General features: G+C 51.0%; 2 protein-coding genes across 4 annotated transcripts; one reads left to right on the top strand and one right to left on the bottom strand.

Annotated features, from left to right (window-relative positions):
- The first annotated feature begins 356 nt into the window (after positions 1-356).
- LOC127297204 (probable serine/threonine-protein kinase PIX13) lies at positions 357-3,728 on the top strand. The gene is made up of 3 exons (XM_051327504.2): positions 357-535; positions 649-1,046; positions 2,527-3,728. The coding sequence occupies exons 1-3, from the start codon at positions 484-486 to the stop codon at positions 3,325-3,327; spliced, it is 1,251 nt and encodes a 416-aa protein (XP_051183464.1). The 5' UTR covers positions 357-483; the 3' UTR covers positions 3,328-3,728.
- Positions 3,729-4,094: 366 nt separating this feature from the next.
- Positions 4,095-9,553, bottom strand: LOC127297203 (protein NLP1). Of its 3 annotated transcripts, none has more exons than XM_051327501.2 (6): positions 9,205-9,553; positions 7,804-8,671; positions 7,500-7,547; positions 6,391-7,417; positions 4,544-5,950; positions 4,095-4,438 (listed from the first exon to the last, which is right to left on the bottom strand). In XM_051327501.2, exons 2-5 carry the CDS (start codon positions 8,551-8,553, stop codon positions 5,064-5,066), a joined length of 2,712 nt encoding a protein of 903 aa, XP_051183461.1. In that variant the 5' UTR covers positions 8,554-8,671; positions 9,205-9,553; the 3' UTR covers positions 4,095-4,438; positions 4,544-5,063. The 3 variants fall into 3 exon arrangements, with proteins under 3 accessions (XP_051183461.1, XP_051183462.1, XP_051183463.1); XM_051327502.2 differs by having other exon boundaries at positions 4,095-4,433; XM_051327503.2 differs by having other exon boundaries at positions 9,209-9,553.
- Between the last annotated feature and the right edge of the window lie 2,345 nt (positions 9,554-11,898).

The raw sequence follows: 11,898 nt of genomic DNA, 5'->3' as shown, positions 1-11,898 counted from the left end.
CCCGAAAAATGCTGGGCCGATGCGAGCCAAGGAACGCCCAAGCTACCAAACACGCCCTAAGCAAGTTTGATAGGTGCTACTTGTACGTACTTCCAGCTGCGCGCGCGGGACGAAGAAAACAGCGAAATGTAGCGAGGAGAAGGTACCAACCACACGAGGCAAACTGTTGCACAGACCAGCACGTACTCCAGCCTCCAGGTGTTCCAACGCACGCAGACGGAACCGGGGAAGCTAGTTCCGGTTGCTGACTGGCGATCGAGGGCGTGGCCCTGAGCCGGGTCCACGCTAGCTCGCTCCTCCAGTGGGGTACTGGTACGAGTACGACCAGTTCAGTTGTCCCTTGGCGCCATCAACCTCACGCTGTCCACGTCCCGCCATTTCGTCTTCTCCGATATAAGTACATGAGCTCGCACGATCGCCTAACGCCAAGCAAGAGCACACACAGCCGGGAGATCGAGGAAATCGGTCTAGCTAGCTAGCTACATGGGGAACTGCTTCGGATGCCGCGACGAATCTCCGGCTCCCCCGGTCACAGGTACGTACGCGCGCTGATCAGCCTCCGATCATCGTCTTCTTCCTTCGGAGTTCAGATTCGAATTGTGCCCTGATTCGAGCTCGTTTTCTTTTCTCTCCGTGCCGCGTGTTCAGGCAAGTCGCCGTCGTCGTCGTCGTCGTGGCCCAACAAGGAGATGAGCGCCGGGAGCAGCAGCGGGACCAGCGGCGCCGGGACCAGCGGCGGGATCAGCGGATCCATGAGCGGCGTGAGCAGCGGGAGCGAAGACTACCGGCAGTGGCCGAGCACCGGCGCGGAGGTGGGCGGGCGGGTCCTGGACGCGCCCAAGCTGCGGGTGTTCACGCTGGCGGAGCTGCGGGCGGTGACGCGCGGGTTCAAGCCGGAGATGGTGCTGGGCGAGGGTGGGTTCGGGCGGGTGTACAAGGGCTGGGCCGACGAGCGCAGCCTCAACCCGGCCAAGAGCTCCGCCGGCGTCGTCGTCGCCGTCAAGAAGCTCAACCACGAGAGCGTCCAGGGACTCCAGGAATGGCAGGTGCGTGCTTGTCTGCTCCATCCATCCATCGATCCATCGCTCGCAGAATTTCTTCCTTCCAGTTCTGTTGCTTGCGCAGCTTGAGTTGATCCAGTCAGTCGTAAGGCCAAGTGACAGCCCCGGCCGCCGGCCGGCCTCTCCATTTTTCCTGGTCAAATCACGCTGGAGTAGGAAGGGAAGACAAGTCCATGCATCCCTTTATGTTACGTGATAAGGAACAATATTCATTCCTCCTAGCTAGTCAATTCTCGCCACGATAATAACAAAATCTGTTTTCTTCTAGCCACCGGAAACTACTAGTCGCAGCTCTAATACAAGTCAACCCTTGATGCAACCTTTGGCTGATAAGCTCCAACTTTTCAACTGAGACAACTTGGTCCGCTTCCAATCGCAGTACGTTGCATGAAGCTTCGCCATGATTCAGACAATGCAGCGGATTGCGCCATCACTAATTTGCTTGTTCGGCTGGCAGTCTGGACTTGTTTTGGACTTTTAGTAGTCCTAGCTGTCCACGTTCACCTCAGTACATTGTGCTCTTTGGTCAATTTGCATTTCATTAATTCGGTCCAAATTGCACTGGAGTACTCCCTCCATATCGGTTTACAGGCGTATTACGTATTTCGAGACAAAACTTTAACTACTAATTTAGTCAACGAAATGTAAGATATATATCACAAAAATTATACTATTGGAAACTTCTTTTGAATATGAATCCAATGGTATCATTTTTGTGACATATATTTTGTTGACCAAATTTATAGTCAAACTTTCTCCTCGAAATGCGTAATACCCCTGTAAACTGGTATGGAGGTAGTAGGAAAGATAACTTCATCCCTAAGTATCAACTTTATCTAGATACGGATATATATTTATAACTAAAATATTTCTAGATTTATTCAAATACACTTGCTTTGAAACGGAGGTGTTAAGAAACTTGTTCACACTTAATCTAGCCACCTTCTAGTACTAGTCTTTGCTCTAGTCATTTTCTAGGGCTATTGAAGCAGTACAAGCCAACCCTTGATGCAACCTTGCTTGGCTCAGAAGCTCCAAATTTCCAACTCGGATAATTTGGTCCGTCTCCAATCATACCTTCCATGAAGCTTGGCTATGATTTAGACAGCGCAGTGCGCATTAGAGAAACGATCTTGTCTGGTGCACGAAATTGTTCAATTTCATCGAGTTTCTGTGTGTTTTCCCACATGTATTCCTAACTATCCAAATGAAACATAAACATGATCATACACGTACGCACGATTCTCAAAGCCCCAGATCGACGGTTAAAACATGTACGAGACCTGCCGTGCTTGGCATGATCGCCACTCTCGCATTGCATTGCAATCAGTGATTTGCTTGTTCGGCTGGCAATCTGGACTTGTTTTTCTATTCCTACCGAGCTCTCCATGTTCTACGTTGTGCTCTCTGGTCAGTGATGAACTTCCGTACGTCGGCGTGCTGACGTGGCTTTTAAAAATTGCAGTCGGAGGTGGACTTCCTGGGCAGGCTGCAGCACCCGAACCTGGTGAAGCTGCTGGGCTACTGCGGCGAGGACAGGGAGCTCCTCCTCGTCTACGAGTTCATGCCCAAGGGCAGCCTCGAGAACCACCTCTTCAGGCGGGGCGCGGCGTTCGAGCCGCTGACGTGGGAGACGCGGCTGAAGATCGCCATCGGCGCCGCCCGTGGCCTCGCCTTCCTGCACTCGCCGGAGACGCAGATCATCTACCGGGACTTCAAGGCCTCCAACATCCTCCTCGACGCCGACTTCGGGCCCAAGCTCTCCGACTTCGGCCTCGCCAAGAGCGGTCCCGCGGCTGGGCGGTCGCACGTCACCACCAGGATCATCGGCACCTACGGCTACGCCGCGCCGGAGTACGTCGCCACGGGCCACCTCTACGTCAAGAGCGACGTGTACGGCTTCGGCGTCGTCCTCCTCGAGCTGCTCACGGGGCTCCGGGCGCACGACAGCAACCGGCCCAGCCACCAGGTGAACCTCGTGGAGTGGGCGCGGCCCTACATCGCCTCGGGCGGCAGGAAGCTCACCGGCCTCATGGACCAACGGCTCGCCGGCCAGTACCCTTCCAAGGCGGCGGCCAATGCGGCCAGGCTCGCGTACAACTGCCTCTGCGGCGACCCCAAGTCCAGGCCCTCCATGGACGAAGTCCTCGCCAAGCTCGAGGAGATCGAGGCCAGGGCGTCGGCGCAAGGGAGCCGGGATGCGCTGCCGCCAAGGCCTGCCCCGTCGGCGCGCCGGTCGCCATACCGTGGTTCTTCCAGGCCCTGACGGACAGTATCCGTCTTGTTTGTAACGTTTTCTTAATTTTTGTTAGGGAGAAATTTAGTGGCAGAGGTCAATTGTACTCCAGAGAGGGCATCAGGACGTATACTCCTGATAACACAGGTAAAACTTTAGAGTGATTACACTGCACATTGCCTCTTAAAACTCTAGAATTTCAAATTTACCTGATCGACGTCCTCGCCAAGCTCGAGGCCAGCCTGGACTTGCTGCCGCCGAGGCCTGTCCCGGCGGCAGCAGCGGCTCGACGGTCGCCTTACCGAGGTTCCTCCAACACCTGACCGGGCAACAGTTGATCGGCTGATCCATGCGAGTAGCCGAGTAGCTCTATATGTGTTTGTAATGTTCATGATTCTTTTTGCTCACGTTAGCTTTTTTTGACCTTTTTTGTTGGATGAATTAAATACAGTAGTATAGAGGACATAAACAGGACATGCACACACGCTGTGATTTCTGACGCGAACTGTACATATGTAAACTTGATAGGGATTATACAGAAGATTACATCTATAAGATTCCATTATGCTGAATGAAAAACGAGGAGCACTGCCGAAAATATCCAACTCCAACACATGAACTAGATTCCATGCTAACGCGGATCCAGAACAAGCAGGATTTCACTTTCAGCATCTGAGAAGAGCTTGATGTTCATCTCATGTACCCTTCTTCGCTAATGTGGATGTAAGCAAGATGTGTGTTCGAGAGGGCAAAAACCATCAGGCCGTAGGTGCCTTACCAAACAAACACACGCATGCTGTTACACACAGACTGTGATTTTTAAATGAAACTGTACTATACATAAAGTTGGGAGCAATTATACAACAGATTGCATCTAAAACCCATAGCATTCCATTGTCCTCAATGAAAAATAAGGAAAAGAAAACAGCTCCTCTACACCACTGTCAGGCAGAAGCTGTCTAGGAGTCTAGACAGGCCCTGACTCACTACCAAAAATATCCAACTCCAACATATAAACCAGATTCGATGCCAACACTGATCTAGAACAAGCAGGATTGCAGTTTCGACCTTGAGAAAAGCTTGATGCATGCATTCTTGCCTTGACAACAATTCGAGTGCTCATCTTATGTACCCTTCTGCACTAATGTGGATGCAAGTAAAGATCAGTTAACCGTGCCAGCAAGCATTAAAGGGGAAATGAAATATATATTTCTCAAAGGAAAAAAACTAGTTCAGCAATACTTACACAGGTGAGAAGACATTTCAGCATTATAAGAACGTATCTTCGTGGAGCTCAAACTGACAAGTGAAGGCACGGAGCATAATTCTCTCCTTACAGCTCATGCGATCAAGCAAGCAAGCGTTGAAATCTTGAAGATAATTCTTCATAACTACCGAGACAGAACAAGCCCAGGAAGAACATACATTTGTTATGCAACTAGATTGAGAGTTCTAAACCTAACGCAAAGCTTCATTTCGGCAAATTCCTATCCTTTCCTATTCTGTACACTAGTTTGGTAACTGCAACAAACTATTTTCCCTATGCCTGAACAAAAACTAGTCTAGAAGTACAGAGTTCCATCTTCAGTCATAACAGACAAGGTTGGTGATAATTCACCGAGCATCTGACCACTGGATGGTACCTCATCCCCAAATATTTACAAATGTGGCCTGTGCATATCACCATGACTGAAAACTGAGGGCAGGGTCGATGCCCTGTCTACTTGCAAGACGGGATATTTGCTTTCGATGCAGGAAAAGCATTCTCAGGATACACCAGCAAGACCAAAGGAACCACCAAGCACCGGTCTAACTGTCGCATTCACTGATATCCTTACTGTTTTAGGAATCGATGACTTGTATACATCAACACACTCCTCCAGGTCTGCATCACATGTTAGAAGAACCCACTCTGACTCATCATCCAAGTACTTCAGTTCACATGTTTCCTGCGAAATGCCGAACCGCTTTGCAATTTCTTCTTTTAGCTTTTCAAAGCCCCAATCTGGCTGGAGCCGGAATATGCATCTTTCCTCGCCATACATTGCTTTTATCTTGAGAATATCAGGCTTAGCTTCTTGCACGCCGGGCTTGTTCTCCATTGGCTTTTGTTCACTTATAACCATGGGACTCTGAGACCTACAAAGGGTGACAGGTCTTTCTTCACTTAATATCTGCACTTCAGCATGGCTCACATCTGTCATCTGTGTGGAACTCTGATTCTCCTCCATAGAAGTTTCTTGCTTAATTGCAAGCTCAGGAGCACTGCTTTGCTGTTGTTGAGGCTTCGGATCACTGGAACAACCAAGGCTAGAATTTGAGCTCTGGCTGTAGGTAGGGGAGAGGGAATTAGAGCCAGAGGTGCGTGAACTGAATCTGCTCTCGCACAGCCGCTCAGGAACTGAAGGCTCCAGGTGAAACTTTTGTTCTGATGCTGGACAACTGAGATCTCCCTGTAGCTCTCTTTCTGACCATGTGGTCTTGGTGAAATTTTCATAGAGTGAAGTCAGCTGAACAGTTCCGTCAGCTCCATGTACCGAATCAATGACCATTTGCAGTTTCTTTAGGGAGTGCCCAACTTTCTTGATCTTCCTTGATGGCCAACGATTAATTCCGTGCTGCCTGCATATTCTCTTCAATGTAGTAGGGCACACTGAAATGAATGGTAGAAAGACAACAGCTATAGTCAACCATAGATATTGCAGTTTATATGTATGTGAAAAGTCAATGCATAATCAAGACTATTATGCCTTTCAAGTTGCAAACTGTTGCGAGAAAACAGCAGCTGAACTAAATTAAATTTTATCAAGGAAGTTTGTTTACACGTATGTATCACTGCCTGATTACCTGGTTCACATCCATTTTACATACTAACACTTAGTTAGCAGGATTACATGAATTATAAAACAGTATATTACAATATGAAATTATTCCATTTCTATCTGAGCCTTGCAAGTAAACAGACTGATATCATGCTTCTAGCGAGTTACCTAAAATCTACTGACAACTCATCGAAAGAGATAAATTTCAAGTCAAAGTAACAAAAGGAAGGAAACCTCCTAAATTCTTTTTAGAGCATGAGTCATAAGTTACCTCCTAAATTCTTTGCAGCTTCTTTCAAGCTGCCAGCAAAATGCTTCCGGAGATCTTGCAGGCTAACAGTTTTCTCCATCTTAGTCCGCCGCTTTTCTACTGCTTTATCTGAGTTCGTAAGGCTTGGATCACTCGTACAGCTTGCTTCCTTGGCCTCGTATTCTTCATGTTTCTTAAACCCTGGAAAGAAGCTGCTATCTTCAGGTATCAGTACAGGTGAAGTTGCCCAGCCAGCTGTAACACTGAAGCCTTCATCCTCTTGTTTTCTGAATCCAAATGGTAGGTCAGAATTTATTTCTCCCTTCACCCCCTTATTTTGAACATCCACAAGGCTTGCAATCCACGAGGATACCTCCTCAGTCGCTTCCGGTGATGTTATCCTTGCAGGAACATTAATGCCACAAGAGAGCACATCCAAGTTTTCAGGCTTGCCACAAAATTCTGGTGTGACTGGAGGGCTCGATTCAGGTGATCCATCATTTGCCAGTTCTTTCACACCGACAACCCGTAACGTAGAGCAGACTTGCTCTAGGGTATTGGACAAAGAATTAAGCATGTCCCCTTGATCTTCACTCTTTACGCAGTTCATTGGCAAGAAAAATTCCAGGATAAGGTCCATACTCCCAGTCCTGACACTTCGCAGCCGAATGGCCACCGCAGCCCTCAAGCTGAAGAACTTTGCAGAATGCGAGAGAGGGTACTCGACCTTGCTGCAGGTAGTGATATCCGGGGAGAAACATGGCTCGTGTGTCCCGAGGGCCTTGCCGACAACACCCTCACCTCTGAACAGATGATGCTCAGAGCAAGCCTGGTGAAAGCCCATGACGGATGGGTCGCGGACATAGCACGCCTCGTCCACGGTAGAGACGCAGCACTTGTAAGTCTCATCGGAGTGGCGGCTCGCCTTCTTGGCCTGGCAGACGCACGATATCCATGTCTGCGCCAGCGGCAACTGATGGGTCTCGCAAACCGCTCTGAGGACATGCATGATCTCTGGTACAATTGCTTGGTAGGAAGAACCAAACACCTGACAGCAAGAAAGCAGCAAATCTCAGTGATCAACAAGAGTTTGGCATATACTACTCATAATAAGAGCATGATGTTGTTACCTGTGCGCGAGGACTAGCTGAAACATCGGAGCTTCTGAGATCAACCTCCTGCAATTTTTTAGAGAAAGAAGATTTAGTAAGACAGGGATATGATCAAAGAAAGAGGGGCGGAGAGGCTGATTACTTCGGGGATTGGCGTGCCCGGTAGTTACCAATCACATCCTTCCCTAAGGGCATTCCATCGAACAGGTTAAGCGCATAACAACATATACGCGGCACACAGGTATACAATAGAAGTAGCGATTTGGAGAATCGAAAGCAGCAACAACAAGGGGGTTATTGCGAGAGAATTCAGTATGTGTACCTGGAGCGCGTTGCATATGTTTTCGATCTCCGCATTGTAATTGATCTTCTGCGTGGTCATGACGAGCTCGACGACGGCGAGGCATGCCCCGGAGCGTCGCTCGAAGACGGGCATGGCGACGCTGCCTCGGATGTCGAAGTACTGCGCGTGTCGCACGCGCGGGTACTCCTGGTCGGTGAAGTATCGCACGTCGGGCGTCCACTCGGGCACGCGGCCGACGAAGACGCGGCCGGGCAGCCCCAGCGCGTCGCGCGCGAGCTCGTCGGCGGAGAACTGGTACTTGACGGAGACGCCGCGGTAGCTCTCGAGGCGGCCGCTGGGGCGGTCGAGCCAGAAGGGCTGGCCGCAGGTGGTGAGCATCTGGCGGTCCCCGATGCGCGTGGGCACCCAGGCCTGGACGAGCAGCTCCCCGCCGCACCCGCGCTGCGCCTGCCAGCGCTGCGCGATGCCCTGCAGCGCCCGCTGCAGCCGCTCCTTGACGTGGGCCTGCGGCGGGAGCAGCCAGGTGCTGGTGGCGGCCGGAGCGGGAGCGGGCGAGGGTGGAGCTGCGGCGGTGGTGATGCAGCTGCCGACGTCGAAGAGCGGGGAGAAGGGGGCGGGGGACTCGGGGGGCAGGAAGTCCGGGTAGTCGAAGCCTGGTGAGGCGAGCAGTAACTCCTCCATGAGATCCAGCTCGTCGGCGACGGCCATGTCTCCCCGCGTGCAGCCTCGGTAGCCGGGTTCGTCGCTCCGAGACGGCGGCTGCTCCATGACCACACACACCCACAAGCAGTTCACCCAGCAGATCGACCTCAAATTCTCCACATACCGGAGACGGGACGGAGCCGCAACCAGTGTGGAGCAACGCGAGCCACGAGCCTGGGATTACCTAGAAAAGAGAAGGAAAAAACAAAAAATGAAGAGAAATTCTCGTCAGGGAAGAATCCAAGGAATCCAGCGGGCAAGAAAGAAAGGATTTGACGGGCATGGCCGCCGCGACGGACGCCACTAGCCCGCTCTAGCCGTCGCCGCAACGTACCCCGCACCACGCAACGGGGAGAGAGAGGTGGGGAAGCGGAGGAGACATCGACATCCCCATCATGGGAGGGAAAGCTAAGACACATCGCCGTCAAGCCCCGGCCGGCGGCCCCCACGGGAAGAAAGTAGAAAAGAGAGACAAGACCACACACGAACGCACAACCCGGGTAGTAGCCCCACCCCCCCCGACGTCGTGCGCGCAGTCGGCAGCTGCAACTAGCCGCCGGCAAGTGCCGGTGCTGTTCTGGTGGCTAACTATTGGTTCTGTTCTCCGCAGGAGCGGTAATGAAGAAGAAGAAGAAGAAGAAGCAGAAGAAGAAGAAGAAGCAGAAGCAGAAGAAAACGCGTGAGATCAGATCGGACGCCATGAATGAATGAACCCACCTACCTCAGCGGAGCGGAAGGCAAACAGGTGAATTGAGCGGCTCCGGATCAGTATCCAGTACCGTCTCTCTCTCTCTCTCTCTCTCTCTCTCCCCCAGTCTGAGGACCGCGCGCGGAGCAACCAGACGGATTCTGCCGCCGCCGCCCGTCGTCCGCCGCCAGGAATAAAGAGTCCAGCCGCGCGCGCGAGCTAGTGGTGGTGCGGTGGTGGGGGATGGGGCGAGGTGGGTTGGTGGTGGTGGTGGTGGAGGCGGAGGCGGATTTGTACTTGCGCAAGTAGCTAGCTAGCCACCTCGGAGTGCGCTCTCTCACCCTTTTGGCGGGGCGTCCTCCCAACCAAGTTGCTGCTGTGGCTGGGTCGGATGCATCTTTCTTTGTTTGTGCTGCACGATGGATGACGACGGAATCTCCATTCCTCCATCCGACGTGGGGCCCACGGAGCAGGAGAGTATCTGCGGGAGCGGGGGAAATGGCGGGACTGGATCTCGGTGGGCGGTGGACGTCAGCTGTTCGATAGGGGCAGGACGGGGATTTCGTGCGGGGGGCTGACGTGGTCTGGACGTGCATCTGACGGGGCCCACTGGCCGCCCCCGCCCGTGGTGTGCACCCGTGGGTTTCAGTCGACGCTCATGGATCGCCCGGCAAAACAGATTCTCTCCCAAACCTATTCCCTTCTTTTTCTTTGTATGCTACATAAAACTAACATTTATTTTCCAGAGGATGTGTCATCTACCCCTAACATTTTTCAGCGCATCGCTAACATTCTTGTTCCTATAGCCTGTCAAGTCGCGAAGCTATGGTGTGAAAAAAAAAAAGCTGCCAATGATATAAAATAATTCCAAATGTAACATCTTTCCCTGCACTTGTAACATTTTTTGAAAATGTTACATTGTTTTGTAACATTTCTCTGCAGTATATCCAACTTATCTAACATTGTAGGAACATGTGTGCAATCTCTTTGTATCATATATATCATTGTATCACTTTGAATGTATTCACACAACAAAAGTACGAACGCATGTATCAAACTGCAACATCGGAAAAAATCACCGAAATCTATCTCCATCGTCGACCATGGCCGATTCGAGCTCCCCGGGGATGAATTCGCCATGCTGATGCCATCGACGAGGCTCCTGCACGCCGGGTGCCACCGCCGCTGCTCCTTCTCATCCTAGCAAGTGGCGGCCGCCAGTTGGTGGTGCTGGAGCGGGGCAAGCCATGCGTGGGAGGGACGCGACGTCCGGGAGGAGGTCATGGCTTGGATTGACCCTAGGGAGACCGGTGTGGATGGCGCGTAGAATGAGGGGGGGGGGGGGAAGAGGAGAGGTTGTGCCTAGGTTGGCCGTCGGTGGAGGAAGATAAAAATCGCGGTGGAGTTTCTCCGCCTGCTGGCCGGAGAGGGGGTGATGCATGTAGAGCTTCATGGAATGTCAGACTTGGAGGATGTCATAAGCCACCGCGTTGAGCGGCCAGCTCACCATGGATCTTCGGGACCGTGGGAGCGATCGATTTAGACCGGGAGTGACAAGGGCGAGAGTTGTGTGAGATAAAGCATCAGAGGTGAATGGATAAGGACGTGGGATTGGACTGTACTCACCACACATTTATAAATTTGGTAGGCCCCATGACCTGCGTCGCGTATGGCTCAACCCGGCTGATTCTACATCCGGTTGACATCAAGAGTTTTCCTTCAATATATAACCGATCGCGGTAATGAGTCTTCCTTTGTGGTGATAAATTGCCTACTTAACCCAGCGGATACAGTATAGCTTAACTCGGGAGTCTTCCCTCTGTGGTGATACCCCCTCTCCCCCCGCGCCCGAGCCAAGTGGAGTATTCATGAAAGAGTTAGATGGTTATTTTTCTATTCTTTTCACTGGAGCCTGCACATACATCATTGTATCTACGATCCAACCAATTGGAAGAGAATCGGTACACTCCTTTCCGGGAGCGATTCATCCTTTCCTTCAATGCAGCATACAACTCCTAGTTGTATTGCGCTCTTTAAGTCTGCCTTTTGGCCCTTCTCCCTCTTACCATAGCAAGTCATTGGGAAATAACTTCGATGGGGAGCCAAATTAAGGCGTTAAGATACCCTCCTAGCCCAACCCTAAACACTCTATGATCCCTTGTCAAACATGCTTTGCTCCTGATCCAATTTCACTCTCCGTTAAAATTTACGGCACATGTATAGGATGCACTCAATGTGTACGAGCTTGTCCAATAGATGTATTAGAAATGATACTTTCGGATGGATCTAAAGTCAAGCAAATAGCTTCTGCTTCCGAGAACTGAAGATTGTGTGGGTTGTAAGAGATGCAAATCCGCTGGCCCAAAAGAGTTTTTAAGTGTACACGTTTATTTAGGGCTTGAAACAACCCGTAGCATTGTTTTACTTATTGGTATGTGATACGTCTCAAACGTATCTATAATTTCTTATGTTCCATGCTAGTTTTAAGACAATACCTACATGTTTTATTCATACTTTATATTATTTTGATGCATTTTCCGGCACTAACCTATTAACAAGATGCCGAAGCGCCAGTTCCTGTTTTCTGCTGTTTTTGGTTTCAGAAATTCTACACAGGAAATATTCTCGGAATTGGACGAAACAAAAGCCAAACCTCCTATTTTTCCGAGGGACACACGGAGCCAGAAGGGCAAGCCAGGGGGAGGCCCACGGCCTCCACACCA

The sequence above is a fragment of the Lolium perenne genome, chromosome 4 (assembly GCF_019359855.2).
Source record: "Lolium perenne isolate Kyuss_39 chromosome 4, Kyuss_2.0, whole genome shotgun sequence".
Classification (NCBI taxonomy): Eukaryota; Viridiplantae; Streptophyta; class Magnoliopsida; order Poales; family Poaceae; genus Lolium; species Lolium perenne.
Note: the sequence above shows the minus strand (reverse complement) of the source record. Positions and strands in the feature narration are given on the sequence as shown.

Excerpts from the sequence above, each read along its gene's own strand:
- LOC127297204 (XM_051327504.2), top strand. The coding sequence starts at position 484 with ATGGGGAACTGCTTCGGATGCCGCGACGAATCTCCGGCTCCCCCGGTC. Across the intron at positions 536-648 it reads TCCGGCTCCCCCGGTCACAG|GCAAGTCGCCGTCGTCGTCG; the intron begins GTACGTACGCGC and ends CCGCGTGTTCAG. Across the intron at positions 1,047-2,526 it reads AGGGACTCCAGGAATGGCAG|TCGGAGGTGGACTTCCTGGG; the intron begins GTGCGTGCTTGT and ends TAAAAATTGCAG.
- LOC127297203 (XM_051327501.2), bottom strand. The coding sequence starts at position 8,553 with ATGGAGCAGCCGCCGTCTCGGAGCGACGAACCCGGCTACCGAGGCTGC. Across the intron at positions 7,418-7,499 it reads CAGCTAGTCCTCGCGCACAG|GTGTTTGGTTCTTCCTACCA; the intron begins GTAACAACATCA and ends TCTTGCTGTCAG. Across the intron at positions 5,951-6,390 it reads AGCTGCAAAGAATTTAGGAG|TGTGCCCTACTACATTGAAG; the intron begins GTAACTTATGAC and ends CATTCATTTCAG.